The 22,892-nt window shown below is 38.1% G+C and overlaps 1 protein-coding gene and 1 long non-coding RNA gene across 2 annotated transcripts in view; one reads left to right on the forward strand and one right to left on the reverse strand.

The window, feature by feature from the left end:
• LOC122634811 (BMP and activin membrane-bound inhibitor homolog) overlaps positions 1–22,892 on the reverse strand; it is a 23,425-nt gene continuing 533 nt past the window's right edge. Inside the window, exons 1-3 of the mRNA XM_043824139.1 lie at positions 22,712–22,892; positions 1,540–1,812; positions 1–1,137 (exon numbers count right to left, since the gene is read on the reverse strand). The exon at positions 22,712–22,892 is cut by the window's right edge and continues 533 nt beyond it. Of these exons, the coding sequence (XP_043680074.1) occupies positions 884–1,137; positions 1,540–1,812; positions 22,712–22,850 (666 nt within the window). The 5' untranslated portion in view covers positions 22,851–22,892 and the 3' untranslated portion in view covers positions 1–883. The remainder of the gene's footprint in view (positions 1,138–1,539; positions 1,813–22,711) is intronic.
• The window catches only part of LOC122634815, a 16,200-nt gene continuing 8,137 nt past the window's right edge, over positions 14,830–22,892 (forward strand). Inside the window, exon 1 of the long non-coding RNA XR_006328478.1 lies at positions 14,830–15,536. This is a non-coding gene — a long non-coding RNA (uncharacterized LOC122634815). The remainder of the gene's footprint in view (positions 15,537–22,892) is intronic.

Genomic DNA, 22,892 nt, shown 5'->3' on the forward strand with positions numbered 1-22,892 from the left:
TATTGAAAAAACCTTCCGTTATATTTTCCTAAAATTCTTTTATATCGAGTTATCCCTCGCGAGTCGTATGTATCACGAAGTAAACTCGCGATACAGGTCGAATAACTTTACACAATAATATTAAGTCATACTATCACAATATAAATGTTTATATGGAATACATTTAGAAATGTGCGATAAATACGCGCTGCACGATCAACGATCGAACGTTGCAAAAATGCCAGTATGTTCGTGGGGTAGTTTTTTCGGCAATCATTCTTTGTTTTCTCCCTTACGTCATATTTTCTCTCTATCTTTTACATAACAAGGCACAGTCGTAACATTACACGCCATCGCTTTTTCGTCGTACACTGCGATGTTATTGATTTCTGCTTAGAGAATGATCGAGCTTTCCAAAATATTCTCGATCGTATTAGCTTGCGTTATGTCTCTTGCACGATGATTATTAAGATATTAAAGATAGCTAATCAATAGCGAAGTAAAATACAAATAAATCTATTTACAAGTTGTCTAACGCTACTAGAAAGGTGCGTTACAATATGTAACTTATACGTTGCCATTTCTCATTCTCTCTCTCTCTCTCTCTCTCTCTCTCTCTCTCTCTCTCTCTCTCTCTCTCTCTCTCTCTCTCAATTCTTATCTATTTTATAAAATAATCGCCTCCGTCGGGCGTATTCATATAAAAAATGCGACGATAAGTGCGCGAGTAACGGGTCAATCATAATTTACAATTAAAAAGACGCTTCCCTCGAAGGATTCACAGCCAAGTAGAGCCAGGACAGCTCGCTAGCTTCTTACGTATGTAGTCTTAATTAATTATTCGCTAAGACGCGATTTATAAAGGAGTGTCTTTGGATCGCAAGTTCATTAATTATTTTCTTATTTAAACGAGAGGCACTTTTGCTGGTCCCAGTAATGGCGGCCCGTTATCCGCCGTTCTATGACCTCCGAGTTTGTCGCCTTGCAGAGGTACCGGCTGAAGCAATCTGATCGCAAGACTAGCCAAGACCAAGAGAGCGATCAAGCCACATATTGGAACGGCTATCGTCGCGGTTTTGAACCAGCTATCCGACGATTGACTTCCGTGTCCAGTTGGTTGTACAGGTCCTAGATACGTACGTTGCTCGTTCACTAATACTAAAAAAAAAAAAAAAAACAAGAAAAAAAGATCGCAAAGTTGTATTATTTATACTTAGTTATAACGAACGAAAATAAAGGAAAAGATAAGCGAGTAACATCGGGAAAAATGACAAAAGTCTTCTGAACCTTTAACGTAAACGTTAAAAATGGAAACAAATTAAATGTAATCGCGAATGAGTCAGAAAAGCGATAGGTTCGACGCCGATGGATTAGCTGTTAAATTATTACGTCAGCTCTCCTCTTTAAGCTCGTATTTATCGTCTATTAGATAACCAATCCGATTCCTACAAACAGTGGAACTTTAGAAAATAATTGAATCTTTGATTTCTCTATAAATTTTATATGTAAGACGCAAAGTGGCTTCGCGATGCGATAATAAGAACGAGAGAACGTACTAACCTTGAAGAGTCTTGTTGAGTCTGTTTCTCATCGCAGGACTGTCTACGTGATTGCAGAGATCCTGCTCGCAACAAATGAATCCCGTAGGACATTGTCGTTCTTTGAAACTCTTGTCGAGACAACCGCTGTAAGCATTATGTTCCGTCCTTGATAAGGATGAACCAACGTTCGAGGGTAATTCGGTGAAACAACCTCTACCACGACACATATATCCTTGTGGCACACAATCCGGTTGATTACAATAACAACGAACCTCGCGTGCGTCGGATAATTCTGTAAACAAAATATTTTCACATCGTTAGAAATACTTTTACGATTATATGCGAAGTATATACGTAGAAGTATATACGTAGAAAATAATACAAATTCGAAAGCAAAAGAACGATTATAAACGAGCTACACGACGGGGACATCTCGTTACAACAATTCGTTAACAATGAAAAAGGAAACTGTGGTAGCGCTTCGAAGAGAGATAGTGAGATCACGCAGAGACGACTTTCCATCAATGTTTCTCGATCATCGATATCTCGTAGAACGTTTTCAATTCGTTAACTCGACTCGATTCGTAAATCAGATAGAATCTCTGGAAAGGATCCGAAGGAAAAACAGCCGGTACACGCGGTACATCCGCGGTAACCGCGTGCTCGACGTAAAATAAATATACAAGCGTTCGCGTACCCTCTACCTTTCTCTCTTTCTCCTTCTCTTTTCGAAGCGTGTTAATGAGAAGGAGGAGAGCTTGCGAAATAAACACGGAGACGCGGAGCAGTCCGCGTCCGATGACTAAACCCACACGAGTGTCTTTTTATTTATTATGATAATAACGCAAGGCCATCTTTTTTCACGACTTTTATAATCTCTCTTTCTCTCTCTTTCTTTCTCCTGTACTTTTCTCTCTCTCTCTCTCTCGAACGAGTTTCTATCGCTAATAAGCCAAGAGACGTTCTCTCGAGCGTTCCCTTCTTATCCCTTCTCCTTCTTCGCTCTTCTCTCTCCTTCGTCGACGTGGTCCAGCTCATCGTGGAATAAAAAACGCTAAAACAGCCGAGTCACAAAAGAAAGAGCAAAGTAGAGAGAATATATGGAGAAAGGCATGCGGGGCGGTCGTCGTTGCGTGCCTTCCTTCTCTCTTTCTCTTTCTTTCTTTCTTTCTTTCTCCCTCTCTCTCCCTCTCGCTCGTTTCGCCACGGATGCTCACTCTCGGAGGCTCTCACGAGTCTCTCTCAGAAGAGGCTTTGAGCCGGAGAGCTCGATGTTTGTATATGTGGACCCCGAAGGATCTCGTGCGTGTATATGCGCGCGCGCGTCTTCAAAACAAAAACGAGAAAAAAGGGTTAGCAGCGGGAGGTCGAGAGGGCCGAGCAAAAGAGAGATACGACCGACAAGTCCAAGCCCGAGGAAGGCCCGTCCGAAAACAAACAGACTGCTTCGTGGGGCCGTTCGTTATGCGCCCATGGCATATTAATTATTTCCCGATAAGCTGTCCTCCTTCCTTTTCTCTTCTCTATCCTTTATTTTTCTATCCTCTTCTTCGTGCGCTTCTTGCCTGCCTCCGCGTCTTTGAAACAGCCGGACGCGCATTATGCGAGAAATGCGCGCGGTCAACGCGAAAGAGAAAGAGGTTGCGTCGATATTTTCGGATCGGCACAATCGGCCGCTACATCTAAAAGATGAAACACGACGATTCGAGATTTGGAATATAGTCGTACCATCAGTCGCGCGATCCTCCTTCTTTGGGGTTTAACATTTATTTTTATACGTCAACTTGCCCTAACAAAATCGTTCCCCTTCTCTCTTCGGAAAAAGTATTTTCTGCTAATGACGCTTCTTTGGAAGCGTAATTCAAATCAGCGGCGTAACACGCCCTCTGAAGATAATGAGTCGCACGTTTCCAACGTGGACATGGTCGCACCCAAGAGAGAAAAAGATAGGAAGAGAGGAACGGAGAGGACTTGGGACGACGAACAGAGGATGGAGGATTCGAAGCGGAGAATAATCAACGTGACGCAAAAAATTCGGTACGCTTTCGATACGCTCGAGGGACGTTCCTTCCATATGTTTTATGCTCGTAAAACTGTCCTCTTTTATACACCCCTTTCTTCCTCCCTTCCTATTCCTCCTCATAATGCATCGACGAACGTTGAATCTATTCGTTCGTTCGTTCGATCGAACTTCTCCATTTCTTCTCGAGCGATTCTAAGGAACGTCCTCCTTGATAAAAAATTAAACATTGTATGTTCTTGAAAGAATGAACGACGACAATGAAGAACGATCGATGAAGGATTAGCTTATTAACGGTACTCATATTCGTCAAAACGTGAATCCGATCAAACGGTGAATCTTTCTCTTGGAAATTTTTGAGAAGAATATCTAAAACGAAAGAACATTGCGAGAGATTTCATCGCCGAAGAATTTTATCGCCTTTGTCGATAATATTTGCAGCGTTCGTTCGATCCTACGATGATCCATCCAGCATAGAACTCTACACGAGCTACGCGGGAGAGTTTGCGAGCGAGAAAGAGCCCGGAGGACGGGAACTCGATTTGAACGAGCTCCGTTGTACATGCAATTAGAAGAGCGACGACCTACGTACGATATGCATGTGTGCGTATGCATGTATCTTTATGCTACATATGTATGTGTACATACGCGCGATATGTAATACTCGCAACTCTGGCAGAGGCCGGACGAAGGAACGAGCATCGGGAACGATAAAACTAATGAGTCTCTCTCTCTCTCTCTCTCTCTCTCTCTCGCTATGCCCGAGGATACACGGCTCTTTCTCTCTTCCTTTCTCTCCACATATCTCTCTTACTCTCTCTTTGAACTCCCATAAATAAGCGTATCTACATAAGACGTTTCGTAAATTCACGAGATTGCGTAATTTCTCATACATACGTTTTGTAAGAAAGATAATGACGTTAGAAACGATTTCACACTGTGTAACTTTTGTTTAGAATCTGAGATGATCATCTTCGAGACGTGCAATCGGTTCTTTGTTCCGTCTGCATCGTAAGATATTACTTTTTAATGAGATTATTTACTCGTTATTTATAGCGACCTTTGCGTCCTATTATATTATGGACGGCCGTGATATTTCAATGAAAGAAAGAAGGGATTTTTTTTATCCAAGTTGAATTATTTTCGCTCGAGACGAGTGGACGTGGTTCGGGAGCTTCGTATCTTGCTTTCTTTAATTAGTTCATTAGGGGCGAGAGATACGATAGATGCAGAGAAAGAGAAAAAGTGAGATACAGAGATTACGTTGCGAACGTTCCGCGTATATTCTGATACAAACTGAGAGAAAGAGAGAGTTAAGGGTTCTTCTTCAGGGCTCTCATTCCTCTTCGCTTCCGTCACGCGCAATGGGTCTTTGTTCGATCGTCGCCAAAGATACGATCTCTTGGAAACGAACGAAGAGACGCCGAGCTCGATTCGATCCGATCGTTTTAATTGTACCAACGTATACGCGATCTTCTTCTCTATCCTTCCTTCTTTTTTACTCTCTATTTCTCTCTTCCTCTCTTTCTGTCAATTTTTCTCGTTTATTAAAACAACTTGGCACTTGGCCAGTACCGTACGACATAGCCAGCATTTTCTTGGAAAAGTATATACGAGTCGAATTCAACGAGCTGCAGCAACCGAGACGAATAATGAATCGGATTAATAAAAGACTCGTCCGTGTCTCCTGAGAATTCTTCAAGATGATAGTGAAACGAAGCCGAATCAAGATAAATTACGTTAATCCGAACGTTTTCTCAACTTATTCATATTTCACAGAAATAAAAATTAATTTCATACGTCTAGACATAAGTATACACTACATATATAGAGAGAATTGAATTCATTTGATTAATAGTGTGACGTTTATAGACAGAAGGCGTTATCGAGAGAAAGTAAAAAAAGTGCAGACACGAATCGTGTGATTACGATCGTTGGTTCGCGAGACACCTGTTCTACGTACCTGCACGCAAGAACGTAAGTCTTACGACGCAGGACGGTGAATTACTCGAAAAGAAAAGTTCGAGAGAACGGCGACCACAACTGCATAAAATACATAAATATCAGGAAACCAATGTCATATATGTGTGTGTTCGTGCGTATAAAAACATAATGGAAATTATCAATAGTAATTGCAAAAAAATAATCCAATAATGATATAATAAAGTTCATTAAAGAATCGTTTTTCGTAAAGACAAAAAAAGAAAAGAAAAAGAAATTTACCTGTGAAAAGATAATGGTCAAAACCGAGACGAGAATGATTGAGAGAGGATGAGTATGCATTTCTAATGTGCTTTGGATGGTTATCGTAACAGAGTAGCCGCTAAAATAAATCATACGGGGGGATATGTCAGGGTAAAGAAAGGAGTGTCGAGGTTCCGGAAAGTCGTTGGAATTGCTAAGCTCGCCGTCGAGAATAAAAAAAAGTTAGCTGCGTTGACTGTCTGATCGATAAAAAGCTACTCGAAGAAAGGATTGATGAATTTTATTATTTGATATTAAAGAGGAAGAGATTGGAAGTCTAAAAATGTGTTAATCCAAGCCAAAATGTACGTACGCGTATATATGTATCTTTACATGGTTAAATAAATAGATCATTATTATTAAGTGACGTTTCTTATGGAAAATAAAATGATGAGATGGAGGCTTGAAATAAATTATTGTGACTTATCCTGTATAGTTAGCGATCGTCTAAAAATATTATAATATTGAGATCGTATAAAATGAAGGTACGCGATCGCAAGGTATCGATCGCATCGGCAAGATTGTAGCGAGTCTCGAGAATAATGATTGCGAATAAGAAGGGTCAACGACAACGTGGAATTAATAATTCACTTGAACGAGACAGTGTGAGAGAGAAAGAGAACAAGAAAAAGAAGAGAGAAGAAAGAAAAGAAAGAGAGAAGAAACGATCAGTTCCACTTAATATCCTCGAAGGGTAGCACGAAAGACTGTAATATAATTTTGTGCTCTCGTGTGTTGTACGCGACAAACCGTGAATAAAATGAGCAGCAGACAAGTCGATCCAAAGTAGTCACGAAAAATAATGATCGGTAGTAAAAGGAGAACTGGGTAGCCCACGAATTCGAGAGTTCCTTCGTTGAAGAAGGAACGGATGAGTCCTCTTAAAAATCAGAGAGGTCTGTCTTGCTGCTGTTCTTGCCTTTTGTAAGCTCCGCAGGAGGTCTGCCAAAGTTTTATCGTGCCTACGGATATTTTGAAGCTTCTTAAAGAAAAAAAAGAAGAAAGAAAAAGGAAAAAAAAGAAGAGAAAGAAAAGAAAGAGAAAAGGAAAAGAAAAAGGATAGAATTATTAAGAGGCATGTATACTTGAACAGTAGAAGCCAACCATAAAGTCTTTCGACGATAAAACGTTTGTGCGTTGGTAAACAATACTTCGTGATAACGCGCATAATATTATTTTCAGGAATATCGTACGAACGAGTCGAAAAATAATCCTTTAATTAAACGATGATTTATACGTGGTCATCTTGAAGCAAATTGAAACCTACGAATTTGTAAATATACTTTCTTTATGACTTCACAGCGTTTTTCGTATTGCGTGATCGAGACTCGTTAGTAGGTTGTGAAATTAATTTCATGGATTGTAATCGACGTATTCATTTTCTTAACGTAATGAAGTAGATAAAATAGTAAATATGGTGAGAATTAACTTTAGAGTTATTTGACGTGCACGACAGTCTTTAACTCGTTTTAATGATATTTATCCTTTGAAATTTACGTAACGTTTGGCTTTGATTTGATCGTAATCTTGGTAAACCGTAGTAAATGATTTTTTTTCTCAACGATATATCTTCGATATATCTTCAAAAGGAAGTAGTCGAAAAACTTCTCGATCTTTGGATAAATATAACGCGAATGCAAAGTACAGGAGGTGGTCCTGGACGACAAGTGCGCCCACGTACGTATAATGGCTCTCGGTTGCTTTTGCTTCTTTGTCTTTTTTTGGATGGCTGAAAGCCGGTCTTTGCTCGGTGGTTCGACTCCAATAAAGCTTTTGTTCTTCCTGTTTGGTCCCCGTTGAAATTTTGTGCGCTCGACTGGATTCCATCGACGGCAGGGAAAGAGAGATGGAGTTGAAGAAAAGGGCCGATTAGATCCTTTTATTTGCGCTGACACGAGAGAAATCAATCCACTCGAAGCGAATTCATCTTCCTTTCTCACGCGATTTATCTCAGAGAAGTCACGTGGATATTTCCTCCGCGTTCTCTTTTTTCTTCTTCTTCTTCCTCTTCTTCATTGAAGTATGACTTTGATTAGAAATAACGAAAGAAATGTATTTAAAAGTCTGACATAATCGTAAACTTCGAAAGAAGAAAAGAAAATGATCGAAGGCGTTGGCAAAGACAACGGAACGATCTTTGGCTCTTAAAATTGCGAAAGACAAGGCGACAATATTGTAAAATGTTTCGCACGATGCCAAAGCGAGTTTCTAACTATACGTGTGTACGTATTTTTAGGAAAGTTCTTCGAAAGCACAAGATCTCCGCCAGCAAGCAAGCGTTGAACGTTTGACGGAAAAATGATTTATCTAGCGACAAATCTGCAAGGACATTTATATCCCGCGTTGGAGCAGCTACGCGCTGACCGTTAAATACGATGTTGGCGTTAGCTTTTTCTTTTACGAATTTTTCAAGCTAGTTGCCTCTACGAACAATTATTTTTCACTTTCCACCGATTATTCATCGAAGGGTGAGAGCGTCGACGCGAGAAAAACCATGGAAATTTATCGATATTGTCCGGCGCTATACGTACGCTGTATTAGAGGAAACCGCTTTTACGGTGCCACTCCTATGTACGTTGAGTAATTCGACTATAAATCTAACTTTACAGATACGAGACATCGGCTATCGAGAACTCCGACTTATTCTTAGCTACTCAGCCGTCAAATTGTTTCATTATTCGAGAAATTATAACGTTGGGAAAATTCACTTTGTTATTTTGAACTCGTCCAAAAGTTTCTTGGATCCTTGTTCATTGTTATTGTCCGTTGAAAAGATTTATTATTACAAATATTTATCTCTATCGAATAATTGCTCAAAAGAGTCGTCCTCGACCTTCGAATTCTTCATGGAAATCGTGAAAAATCTCGTATACTTTTCACGGAAAAAAAATTCTTGTAGGAGTAAGAAATTGCTCGAGAGTTAAACTTAGCACAGGTATACCTGAAGAGCATGAAAATATCTCGACGAAAGATCATACTTCTGCGTTTCGGCTAATTTTCCTTTCACAAAGGGTCGCACAATCCGAAAGCTGTATTTGCGTTGGGACCTGTAACTATCAACTACGAGCACCCGGCTATTAAAGACTGTAGAGTAGAGGAGAGAAGAGAGGAAGAGGGTAAAGGAGGGCGGGTCGACTATGCGGGGTGGCAATTAGCAAGAACAATAGGTATCTTGGGCCATTCTTTCTGGGAAGTAGGTGGGTCCTTTTTGGGCCCTTTTGCTATCTCTCTCCTCTCTCTCTCTCTCTCTCTCTCTCTCTCTCTCCTCTCTCTCTTTCTCTCTTCCTCTTTGTCTTTTTCTCTGTCTTACCTTCCGTAGGCTCAGGTATATATTACAGGGACCCACCGACCGAATATGGTATATGTATAGCCGGTTCTCTAAATACACGAGGTCCTGAAGATTTCGATGCTAGAAGACAGGTTCCTGATGTTTCCGAGCTCTCAGAACCCCATGATTAGCCCTACTTAACTCGGCAAGCATGGACGAGTATACTACGCCATCGGCAAGTAAAAGGTATTCTCATCAATTATATGCAATTGCCAAATTGCTGCAAATTACACGTGTGACTTCGTTTCTTTTTTCTTCTCCTTCCTTGCCGGACCATACGCGGTCCCTTTATGACGAGGGGATTCGTTCATCTCGAAATGATCGACGAAATTCGATCGAAAAATATCGTCGACTCATCCACCTTCTTCGGCATGAGAAATAATTTCGGTAAAGGGCTCGTCCGTACTTTGCTAATGAACTCGAGCATACTGGTAGTTCAAAGTAACGTGACTAAACTTTTTCGTTCCTCGTTGCACATTCTTGTACGTGTTCATCCTTCGTCCTCCATTTAAAATTCGTAGAATTAATTATAAAAAGAAAACTCAATACAAATATGGTTTTTTTTTTTATATGCAAATAACTAGTCACTCGAAATTAATTAGACACGTCATATTCTTATTATAATATCTTGCCAGATGGAAATTGATGGGCTTGACATTGCTACCAAGATCGATCGATCACGATCCAAACCGTATGACGATTCTCGTCGTTCATTTCTACAAAAAGAGAAAGAAGAAAGAAAAAAGAAAAGAAAATCAAGTCGAAGAGTTCTTCAGCGAAGTTTTGCTACCTGACGTGATGTCAGGTAAACGAACCGCTCGCCCGAACGGACTTGGAGATGCCGAAAAAGAACGTAACTCGCCCTGGGCTCCAGTGACGTAACTGTGAGATCATGAGAGGAGACAAGGATACTCTCTCTCTCTCTCTCCCCATCTTTCTCTGTGCTTTTATATTGGCACCGATGCCGACCGTTGTAGTGCTTTGAGAAATGCACCGTGAAGTATGGAATGTTAATTAAATACAAAGGATCGATCGTACTTTCCGAGCATGTACGTTGTGTCTCTCTCTTTCTCTGAAGGAACGATCGCATCTTGTTTACTTTATTTTCGATGCGAATGTTTCTTCAAATGTGTAGAAAAAAGAGAGAGAGGGGGGGGGGGGAAGGAGACAACAAACATTTTAATTTTATAAGATCAGTATCAAGTGAAAAAGTTGGATCCATTCATATATTTTTTGTATTCGAACGTACATTATTTATACGCTTTTATTTATATTTATCTTGTCATATTTTTCTATGTATTCCTTTTCTCTTTTTTTTTATCTACATTACTTTCTTGTACTACGTATTTACGCCCATGAGAAATAATGTTTTAATCAGATATATTCTCTATCTTTCTCTTTTTTTTTTTTCTTTTTCTTTTTTGATCTCACGAGAACGATTTGCGACAATCGGTGAATGCGTTACGACACCAACAGGCAAATTGCAATTTGTGCGCACCCAACCGCGTAAGATTAGCCATACGAGCTTAGAATAAAACACACCCGTATGCGTGTATACACACGCACACATATATATATATGATCTCCCGAAGAAAGGACAAATCTGTTTCCCTTTCTTTTTCTCTTTTTTCTTTGTGCAGAATCACACGTGCCTACGTTTATACAGAAGCACGATCGAACCTGGCAATGATCGCGCGTAACGAATAATCACGGTATCGGCGATAAAAATATTGATCGACGAGGCCTTTCATTATTTATCCTTGTATGTCCTCTATTAATGCGTGCACATACCCATCGTATGTGCAGAGAGGAATAATTATAGCATTTAAGATAGTATCCCTACTACTCTTTCTATTTTCTTACGTTTTCCTTGTTCGTAAAATATTTTATGTTACTAATGAATCCTTTTTATCATTAATTTACCATAGTTCACCGTGTACTATAATGATTTTATTGATATAACGAATCACTCTTTTACTATATTATTAGCAAGGTTTATTTAACGTTAAGATTATATCGTTTGTTCTAGGAGATTTTTATTATTTTATAACGCGGATTGTTACGTAGTAATATAAAATATTATACAGATGGATAAATTAACGTATTAAAGGATCACTACTTGGGTCATAAGAATGAGCCAAGATTAAAAAGATAATACAATGTGTGTAACGCAAAGATCAATTATTATGCTCTCTATGAAAAGGTCGCCGATTGTTTTTCATGCTAGATGTTTACCACATTACATAATAAAACAATGCCCGCTTCGAGATAACGATACGACCTGCATAATAGTAACACGATCTCCACTGTAGCCTACTTTTATGCCTCGCTGAATCGAATATCTCAGCACTTCTCGCTCTAAAAATATGTCTCAGCGAATGCGCTAAATTCCAAAGCTCGATTTACATTCAATCAACGACGATGAAAAATGTCGTCGATCGATCGGTTCGCTCAAGATCGATTCTGGATCGTATGGATTACGATGAAAAATTTGTATATTTAATCTACACCGTGAAAAAGATACGTAAACTATATCAGTCCTCGTTAAATCGATAAATTATGCGATCGAGAAAGTTATAAAAATTTTATTTCTATCCACGTGTATACTTTATGTTGGAATTTTCATTAAAAATTCCTATAAAATTTCCAAACGATCAAATCTAGATGATCGAATAAAACGATCTAAGGATTTCTAATGGATTAACTCTTGAGAGATCGATCTGTCGCAAATCGAGCTAAAAGTGAACGTATTTATAGAAACTGTTTTGTGAAAATGTAATCGATTCTACGAATGGAGCGTGGCGTCGTTTATTAATAGAAAACTCACGATGACTAACTCATAGAGGATGTGGAAAAGTTACATTAAGCATCGCTAATTACTGCTCACCGAACGAAACCTTAGCAATACTTAATCGCTAAGCTGTCAATGATTAAGTCATTTCATCCTGATATCTCTGAGTAATGGATACGTAGGTATGCATATGGGAATATGTACATACATATATGTGCGTGCGTGTTACATGCATGTGTATGTATATACATCGATCGTTCGTCGTACGAACGTAAATCAATTTTTCGACCACACATCGTGACTTTTAAGAATTTATTCCGAAGAAACGTTCATAAATTAACTCTTCAGCGAATGTTTCGAGAAATAAATATTCTTTGCTTTCACTTTTCGTGATTCTTAGATGGTTTCATTAGAAATAAAGATCATTAGCATAAGTAAATTTTACCGAAGAGCTAGAAAAAAAAAAAAAGGAAAAAAAGAAAAGAAGAAAAAAAAAGGAATGCACTGTTTAACGTTTTCGTTGCGACGTAATTGATGTGGCTTTCCATATGAGACATGAAAGGAAAGCCGTCTTATAAATTTTTCATAGATTATGCAGTAGCATATATTCGTTCTCCATAATTATCACGATGTCAGTAGTGAAATGCATATATAAAAACAAGTTAATGCGTACTCGGAAATCGTGGCGTAATTTGAAAATAAAGTGTTGCGAGATTATCGAATATTTTTGGATTACGCGTAGATAAACGTGTACTTAATGATTTCAATTTCGGACAATAGAAAAAGATACCGAAAGAAATGACGAAACATTCTTTGTTAATAATCATAATCTTTCATTTCGTTGCTTGACATTTCATAGTATCGATATTAATAGACAAGTGAATCATGCTACGAAAGAAGGTGAAGGTGATTCCCTTAAGCGTTCCTTTCCCTTTGACAGAAAAAACACGAAACGGTGTATAGGATGAATGAGAGAAGAAGTGATAGAGAGAGAGAGAGAGAGAGAGAGAGAGAGAGAGAGAGAGAGAGAGAGAGAGAGAGAGAGAGAGAGAGAGAACTTCGCTTATCTGAATGGGAGACTCTGTAGTACCTACAAGAAAAATGAGTAATACCTAACGAGGAAGCTTGAAAGTCCGGTCAATCGATCCAGTAGTGATCGTAGCCATTATTGGAAACTACGCTGCTAAAACGTGATCCCGATTGGTGTCACGATCCCACAGTAAGTGTGAGATCTCTGTCCGATTGTTGCAGTAACGTTAAGCAGACATTTGCATTGCTCTCTCATCGCGAAACATTTTCTCATCGACTGCATCTAATGCATCGGATCTTGCAACGCAGTAAATTTAATTAATGATCGTGAGAAATTTTTTCTACCATCCTAAGCACCATACAAATTATTTTCTAACTTTTTTTCTATTTTACATATCATTACAAACATATCGAATGCATCGTTTTTCGAATAAAAACTAAATCAATTAAAAGACTTTTGATATATCATCTTTAATAGATCATCCCAATTAAAAATCAATCTAATTCCTATGAAGTTTTATTTTTTTGAAAGGAGAATAAAAAAAAAAAATAGAGAGAATGACATCACATCGCCAAGTAAAATCGAAAAGATCTTCTCAATGACGATAAACATATAATGCTAAGATGATTCGCGAAAGTGTAAAAGAGATGAAATGCATGATATGATGAACGAAGCGGAGGAGGATGAGGATGAGGATGAGGATGAGAATGAGGAGGAGGAGGAGGAGGAGGAGTAGGAGGAGAAATAGATAGAAGAAACCACGTTCGCGGGAGCCAGTTCATTTGAATTCGACGCATCTTGGCTCGCGCGTATGCATACATGCATACCGCAGCGCTCGCGTGCGTGCATGCGTGCCTGTACGCTGCAACATGTCGCATACGAAGCATTGCCATTAACATAACGCGCGAGTTAAGTGCCAGTCCGGAATATAGTACGGTTAACACGCCTCTCGTTGGAGTAACGATCTCTCGACGAAAAATCAGAGGCCGTACGATGATCTACGATCGATAATCGATGATAAATCAAATTGGAAAGAAAGGAGAGTGAGGGGAAGAAAAGATGGGATAGTAAAAAAGCATGTTCATGTGACATATGTTCTAACTTATGAGTCTGTTTACCTCTCTTCGTGGTTAACATCAAAGTTGGTGCATACAAATTATCTAAAAAAGGATATTTCATTTTTTATATAAGCAATTTTTTCGTAATGAAAGATATTACGTAAAAATTATCTACAATTTTCGTCTCGTTCTAAACCATTGGAAATAATGACGGTAATGCTTGTGGAGAATTGTATTGCGATATTTTGCATGGTCCGAGAGGATCATATACGTGGTACGTGTCATGCATTATCGATGAAAGAAGTCTTAGACCGCCACCCCCTTGGCGCCATTGACGTCGTTAATTCCATATGTGTGCTTGCTCCTACGATAAAGTATTCCGTGCGAACGATATGAATTGAGAAGAAGAAGAAGAAGAAGAAGGAGAAGGAGAAGGAGTACTTACGATGGTTGGATTAAAAAAAAAAAAAAAAAAAAGAGAGAAAATTAAAAAAGATATTTAAGTAAAGTATTACTATGATGACTATGACTATGATCAAAGTATGAAAAGAACGAGAAATCATGAAAATATTCTTCTATCGATTCGTTTTTAGCGATAATAAAATGCTGAATTATTCGTTATTATCGATCCAACATTTTAGCTCGATATTCGCGATGGAAATTTCCGTAAACTCTCGAGAAACAAGAATCTGACGTATGTATGTATATCGGTCAGTGAATTTATCTGTTAAAAAAGGGGGCGAGAGTCCAAGAGAAATTATAGATCGAAGAAAGAAAAAAATCCCTTCTCTCTCTCTCTCTCTCTCTCTCTTCCTGTCGGATCTTTTCTCGAGGGAAAATTTCCGTGTGAATATTTATGTCATATTTATTATATTCTCACTTAATATAGGTAACGCTTCGAAGCATACGAGCTCAACGAGAGAAAACATAGGAGAGGAAAGATGAAAAGGATTTCAAGATTTCGCGACACAAATTCCACGTTGAAACATCTAAAATTACATTCACGCGTTTCAACTTGCTCGTCGTTCGTGTTCGAACATCTACGAGTTAATGCAAATCGATCGACTTCTTCTTTGGAATAAGAAATCGTCGCGTTGAAACCACCCTCGTTTTCTCGGATCTCGTTAAACGACCTTGAAATGTTAATTCTGGCTAGGCCGTTGAACAGTGTTAAAGAAGCGTTGAGTACATCCGATAGTTAGAACAAAAAAGAAAGATGATCGTGATGACCAGAGAGAGAGAGAGAGAGAGAGAGAGAGAGAGAGAGAGAAGGAGAAGCTGTCACCGAGCCAGGAAAATGAAATTCTCACTCGGGCAGTTAACTTTAGATCGACGAAACGACGATCTAAGAAGCTTGTACATACACGCGACATATCGTCGCGTCGAGTTTGCGTTAGCGCCTGCCTGCTACTGCTGAGCGAGTCACGAGCGTAGCATATTAATTTCGTTAACACGTGTTAACTGGAAAGGGACTAATTAATCACACGGTGGTGCTCGATCGATCGACGCCTTGATAAAGATCTCATGTTATCATCATCTATCGAGGTATCGTATAATAAAGTCCTCATATATTTGATAACAAATGTTAACTTTTAATAACATTATCACAATAATATTCAAAAAAAATACGTATTCATTTTTAATTAAAGAAAGAATGTTACTCGGATGAGGAGACGATGAAAATTGTTTTTTTTTTCTCTCTTTTTTTTTTTTTAATAAATTAAGATCGATCGATCGACCGATCGACCGATCGATCGAACGACTTTTCTTCTCCAACGTATAAATAAACATTAGAAAAGGAGACACGTTAGAGAACGGAGATGAAGCGTTAACGGTCATACCACAACGACGCGACGAGATATGCACGCCAGTCTATCTACGTGTCCATTCGGCCACCGTATTGTTGGAGCAAGCTGCTCGATGCACGGAATTACAACGAGTTCGATACGACGGGCAATGCGTTTTAAGGAGAGCCGCGTGGTTATATTTGTCTCGCTCTCGTGAAAATATGTCGGTGGCCTTTGAAAAGTAGCCACGGGAAAACCATTGGATGTTTTCTCTATTTTTATTTCTGTTTTCCACTCCTAGAAAAACGATCTTCAACGCATCGTCGCACGATTTTACGGTTGTCTGAATATTAATAAAAATGATTAAAGAGAAAAAGGAAGAAAAAAGAAAGAAATACTGTTAGGTCAAAATTATATAGCGACTTATGCAAAATTAGCTCGTATTTTTAATGATTAATGCCGATATCGCAGATAAATTAACGATAATGATGTCTAACTTTCTTATCGAGAGATTAACATATGTATTTTATTATAATGCGATGCGATTTCTATTCCACTTATATTCAATTTTTTTTCCTGTACCTTTTTCATTCAAAGTGGTAAAGGTCAGGCGCTCGGTATGTTAACGATTAGACATAAAATCGTATTAGCTATTTTGAAGATAATTGTTGCTAGGAACTGACTACAATTAATAAAAAAATAAGATAAAGCTAGTTTTCTTTTGCCATTGCAATTGTAAATCGAGAGTATTATTAATTCACAGACTTGTTGCCTGTTTAAGATTCACGAGGGATATATACGATATAAATTATTATTCTTATCTTTTAAACTCGAGAATGTTTTTTTTTGTTTGTTTTTTTTTTTTTTTTAAGAAGACACTGCGATTGATAATATAAAATAAATTTCATTTATAATTATATGTTCTTATACATAAATGTAAATGTTTGCGCATCTTATCTTTTACTATTAGCCAATCATTAGCTTTGTAAATACTATGTAACTATTTCGCATTAGTCACGTACTTACATAATGTCTTTCGAATCTCTATAGCGTTAGAAAAATGCAAGTTCTTTACACTTACTCCAAAGTAAGAGTACAACATGAACTTCGTTTTTTTTCTTTTAAAATAAGAGAGAAAAAGAAAAGAGAAGGATAGAATAAAATGGAATACAACAAAATAGAAAAAGAAGTAAGATCGTAGTAATTCCGAGTGATTTACGAACGTTTAAAGAAACGACATGGCAAAGCTCTCTCGGATAGTTAAATGGTAGAGGCACAGACATCGTGAAACGAAGGAAACGATTGACATCTACGTGATCGCAATCGTTAAGGTATGAAGAAACTTCGCTTAGTAGTCGACATCTTCCGTGGCGCGTAATCGCGTCGTTAAAAGCGCGCCTTTGGGCTCGGCACGTCGAGCGTGCTCGGACTTTTGCACAATTCTAAATGGAAATGATATTGCGAATGGAAGGGAAAGCTCCATTGATTATTAACTTCGATCGACGAAACGAGCTATTGTTTTCCTTCGCAATCATCGCTCGCTAGATGATAAACTCTTCGTACGCATGAAAAAAAAAAATAAATAAATAAATAAATAAATAAATAATATAAAAGAAAACTTACTATCGTTACATGAAATAGTATCTCTATCTAGAAATGATATACAATTAAGTGTTAATACGCTTTCCCTCGCGATAAAACGAATTGCTTTCGAATATATTCCGAATAATATTTCTATTCGCTTGGAATGCAAAATCGCATTAAAATAGTGCGCCGTTGGAAAGAAACAAAACAAGGACAAATAAAAAAAATACAAAAGTGAAAAAAGAATCAATCCGAATTATCAATTCCATTTACTGGAAGGCAAGAACGAAATGACATCATTTCTAGGAAAGTACTTGAGGTCAAAGGGTTAATGATCGGGTTCAACAGCGGCATTTGTAACGGGTAATTCTCGAAAGAACGGAACAGACTTACGGAACGGAACGATGAAAAGCTAGCGAACTTTTACCTAGAGCCACCATTCGTGTTGTTACACGCGATAAGTTTTGTGTGTGTGCGCGCGCGAAAGTGCAACGACGCTATGTGATGTGCGACAATCCTCTGTTGGTTGTTACTTCCGTATGCCAATTGCCCTCAGGATATACGGTATATTAGATAGAACTAACTAATACTACTATGAAACAGAAACGCTCATATCGTTTCGACATTATGTCGAGTTAGAAATAAATATTATTTCTCGATCGAAATAAGTTCATTGCGCTTTTGACTACGGATCTTATAAATATTGAATATATCTGTACAAAAATATCGATTACATTCCTTAATCGTGTATCGGTGACTTTATAAGTCGATACGAGGTCATTATATAGAATGTCATTTCGTGCACTTATTAAAGGAACTTTTTCACGCTTATTATAGAAAATCTATGATTATAGAGTCAGGTAGATCATTATATCGTTATATAGAAAGATCTTACGTATTTTTTTTTAGATGAAAACGCACATAACGAACGAAGTCCTTAATCACAGACTCCGTGACTCCGTAACTCTTCTATAATTAAGAATTCTAATAGAAGTCAATCTAGAACGTCATAGTGATACGTGTATTATATGTATCTATGTAATCGTATAAGTCGAGTTTTGTATCTGGATATTTCTTAGCAAGAAGGACAATTGAAATAAAAATTATTTAAATGACTTCATCGTTCGAATCATTTTTACAGTAAAAACGATGAATATTCTTTATTTCAATTAGTATTTTACCGTACAGTAGAGTCTTTAGAACGGCGAGGCCGCTAACGAGCATCGTAATCTCTAATCCGAATCAAAGTGAAGAATCATTAAACGCGATACGAGCCATGTACGGCTCGTTGTTCCTTAATTGCGACGCGTCTATTTAAGAGAAGACGAAGAAGAACAAGAACGTCCTTCTACCGACATTATTTTGTATACAAAAATATCATCTATTAGCCGTCCTTTGTGTCCAAACACCTTCTACGTACGTGCGTGTGTTTGTTATTTCCCTCTCTCTCTCTCTCTCTCTCTTGTCCTCTTTCTCTAGTTGCGCAGTACGTCGCGTACGTATATAACGTAAATTAATTAGAATAAAATACTATCTAGAGACTGCTGGTAATTGCGAATAAATGTAATTGTTTTTGTTTACCTTCACAGTCGATATCATTCTAAGTAATTATAAAATGACCAATTAATTATTCGCAGGGTATAAAGGATTAAAATGGTCTATTAAAAGGAAAAATAAAAGAAAGGAGGATAATTAATAAAGAAAAGAAGAAATAAAAAATAAAAGAAAGATAATAGTCTTATGGGCTGTAACTTATGCACGCTACTGTAACGCGGACACACGGACAAAGAGCCGCAACTCGTCACGCACCCGTGAACACTCGTGTGGCCGACAGGCGCCACCGGTGTATGGATGTGTGCGTGTATATTTCACTAGCGCCGTCGCCACGTACGTGTGAACGCGTGTGCGTACGAGTCTAGACTACTCTCCTTGTCGCGAACGGAGCAGAGCAGCCGGCGGTCGGCAGTACACGCATGCGCTTGTGTGCGTAGTGGCTACGTAAGTTCCAGCTGCTCTTTTACAGCGAAGTATCCTGTGCTTGTATATACGTATACGTGTACGTATATGTTTACGAAATGTGTAAAGGGGACGTATACGCGTACGTGTATGCGTGAGACGCCGTCGTTGCGTGCGCCATGTGTCGCGCGACTCTTAAAAGTATACACGCGTGGATGCGCACGTTAACTTGAATGAACTCGCATTATTCGAAACTGTCGGAACACCTGAAAGGATCTAGCAAGGTTGATATCGTTTTTAAGTAAAATATAATTCCCTCGTTTCTAACGTCGAAAGTGTAGAAATATTCATCGAAATTTGACGATCCAGGATTTCTCAGAGTTACTCGTTCGAAATTAGATAAGTCAACTTTAAAGTCGATATTTGTTTATCAATCCTTCCTCTATGTATCCATCGATATCGCGTCGACTATTAATTTGAATTTGTACATTCCCTGGAAGCATAAGCCATACCATAGGAGAACCGATCGCACCCACTCGTAATTCCCGGAAAGGCGTCGATCACGAGAGTAGAACCGAGTCGTTTGGATAAGCAGCGATAAGGGGTTCGAGAGAAAGATACATTTTCTAATAAAAAGTCAGGATCCGAGAACGAGCTAGCTCGGTCTTGGGTCCGAGAAACTGTTGCTCGAGTGAAATCGTTCTGGTGATGTGCACGCGCACACAAACGCACTAATTGCGTTACGTTACATTTACGCGTACGACGTTCGCGAACGTAAAGACTACGTGCACGTACCTACGTATACACAGAGGACGTATACGTTCTCAAATACAATGTACAGAAATGTTTTCGTGTTTCGAATAAGCGTATGTAACGCAACGCGCATAAAGTCGCTTGTGCGCGTGTGTGCACGCGTCAAACGTAATACAAACGTATACGTATATTATATTATGTACTCTGGTATTCACGCGCCTAGCTGGCGCCCGACATGCATAGTTTACAACGTCTCATCCTAAAACTTACTGCCGTGAGAACTCGTGAAATTTAAATATTTACTATTACTTCCGTTTCCCCTTTCTCTTCTTCTACTTTCTTTTCTCTCTTTGATCGTTTTCCTCCATTTTCCTTCTTATTTCAATATCTTACTTGTACAGAGACGTTAACAAGTACGTATTGTTCGTATTCCTTTTCTTTCTCTTTTCCCATGAACGAAATTGAAAAAAATTTGTGTTTGTCGTTTAAAAGAAATGAATTATTTTCTACGTGTATGAATCTTTGAACGCAGCGGAACTTTCTGCGATTAAAACGTAAGTTCGACGCTTAAGAACGGCGTGCGAGTACTTTTTGGAGCAGCTGTATCTTTTATACTCTCTCTTCTTCTCTTTTGCCCTCTTCCTATCTGTCCTCTTTCTATCTCCAAACGTATTTATACGGAGTATCGCGGGCGCCACTTCGGTGGAAACGTAAATCCATCCATCGATCGTTCATCCCACGGATGGACGACGAGAGATCTCTCGCAAATGTTTTCCTAAACGTTCGAGTAAACGATTTTATTGTCAGATTCTCTCTCTCTCTCTCTCTCTCTCTCTTAATTTGAAAAAAAATCTCTTTCGGTGCTCGATGATATAAAAAAAATTCAAATCTGTCAAACAATGTACGCTTTAATTAGTCATGGGAAAGAATTAATTACTCCCAGCGTACAACTTTTTTTCCCTCGTTTTCTCTCCCCTCTCCTCCCCCTCCCACATACACACGAATACGTCGTTCTTTGAAAAAAGTAACAGCATAGTGTCGGATAGCAAAAAATAACCTGGATTGTTTGATTCTCGGCGCCGAGTAGACCAGCCGTTCCAACAATTATTATTGCTTGCTTCGCTGAGAATATGTAAAGTGTGTTCGCGTTCCTTGGTTACGTATAAAGTACTATTTGGCAAATTTACCAATAGTCTTTCAAACTCGTGTTATACTATATATATATATATATATATATTTAATTATAAATCGCGAAACATATAAAAAGGACGCAACTCTTTCAATTTTTAATTACTTTTGTGATAAACCGCAATATTCTCGAAATTAAACTCTTTGAATTGATTCTTTAAATAGTACAGAAATACTTTTGGCAAGTATTGCAACAAAATCAAATAATTTCGAGAAATTTTATGGTCGATCTCGCGGACGTTTCGATTCGGTTGTATTACAGCGAAACGTTATCCGCAAAAGTTTTCCACCCTTTTACATTAACATCGAGGAGCGCCTATTTATATCTTGGCAATCGAATATCAGTAAAGAGCCAAAGTTCTCCTTGTAAATTCAAGCCATAAAGGCGACGAGCAGAAGAGGTAGGACGCGCCCATCTAGTCTCGCCTCCTTTTCCATCGAGCTTGTTTTCCGACTTTTTCGAGTATTCTATACGTAGAATGTCCCAGAAAAAAAATTATTTCCTTTGTATGTATTTAATAAAATTTTGTCAACGAGAGCAAAGATCTTCATTTACGAAAAATAAAGATTCTACGAACAAGAACATCCGACTCAATTCATTTCTAATATCGATTATTTTAATTAATTTCATTTTCACCATTCATAGAGATATTCTTGTTTATCATAGAAATCATTATTTTTACTTTATAATTACGAACATGATCCGTTAATGGAACCAAAATTTGTATCGTCATCTTACTTATTAAGTTATCGGAAGCATAATTACTTGGAAACTTTTAATCTTTCACGTGCATGTATACACCGTGATGCAGAACACGCGCTTAGGGTCGCACGTGCGTCCAAAGATACCAGAATAAACAAATCTCATTGGACGATACAACGAAAGCTTTAAGGGGGCCTCGGCATGAGTAATGCCGTTGACTTTCCCATAACAGTGTTTTCACACAATACAAAATATATAATGCATATTAAAAATATTTGAATCAAATTGAAAAGTATTCAAATCAGGATAACCTATATAAAGATTATGTACGCACAATCCGAAAGATTTATGTGGCATTTCTCCTCAAAATTTTTACTAAAAACAAACTTAATATTCTCCGTTCAACGAACGCATAAACTCTTGGAGAAGACCGATACACAAAGACGTCGCATAATTTCGCAATGAATCCTAAGTACTTTACGTCGATGGAAAGAGAAAGAGAGAGAAAGAGAGGAAAAAAAAATAGAGAAAGCAATACATATATCCTCCATCTTTTTTGTTGTTCCAGATAGACGCAATCCAGAAATTATAAGCCTCTCTTGAGAGTATTATATCGTCGACTGTCGTGATCTAACTACTCACAAAGTTACGTGAACAGCTTTTATACATAAAACTGTCGTAAGAATCGTAAATATATGTATATATACATATTTGTATAACTAATATCAGAAACGTAGTAAAGAGCTTACCTTTATCGTCCGACGATTTTCCTTCATTTTCGGAAAGCGCATCGTAATCGGTAGAATCGAAATCTATAGAGGTTCCATTGGTGTAAGCCAAGATGATGCTCGTTATCATGGCGATAGTTAAAAAGTCCCAGGACAACATGATTGGCACTTTGATACGAAGAATCACAATAATTATAATAAT

Source organism: Vespula pensylvanica, chromosome 16 (genome assembly GCF_014466175.1).
Source record: "Vespula pensylvanica isolate Volc-1 chromosome 16, ASM1446617v1, whole genome shotgun sequence".
Taxonomy (NCBI): Eukaryota; Metazoa; Arthropoda; class Insecta; order Hymenoptera; family Vespidae; genus Vespula; species Vespula pensylvanica.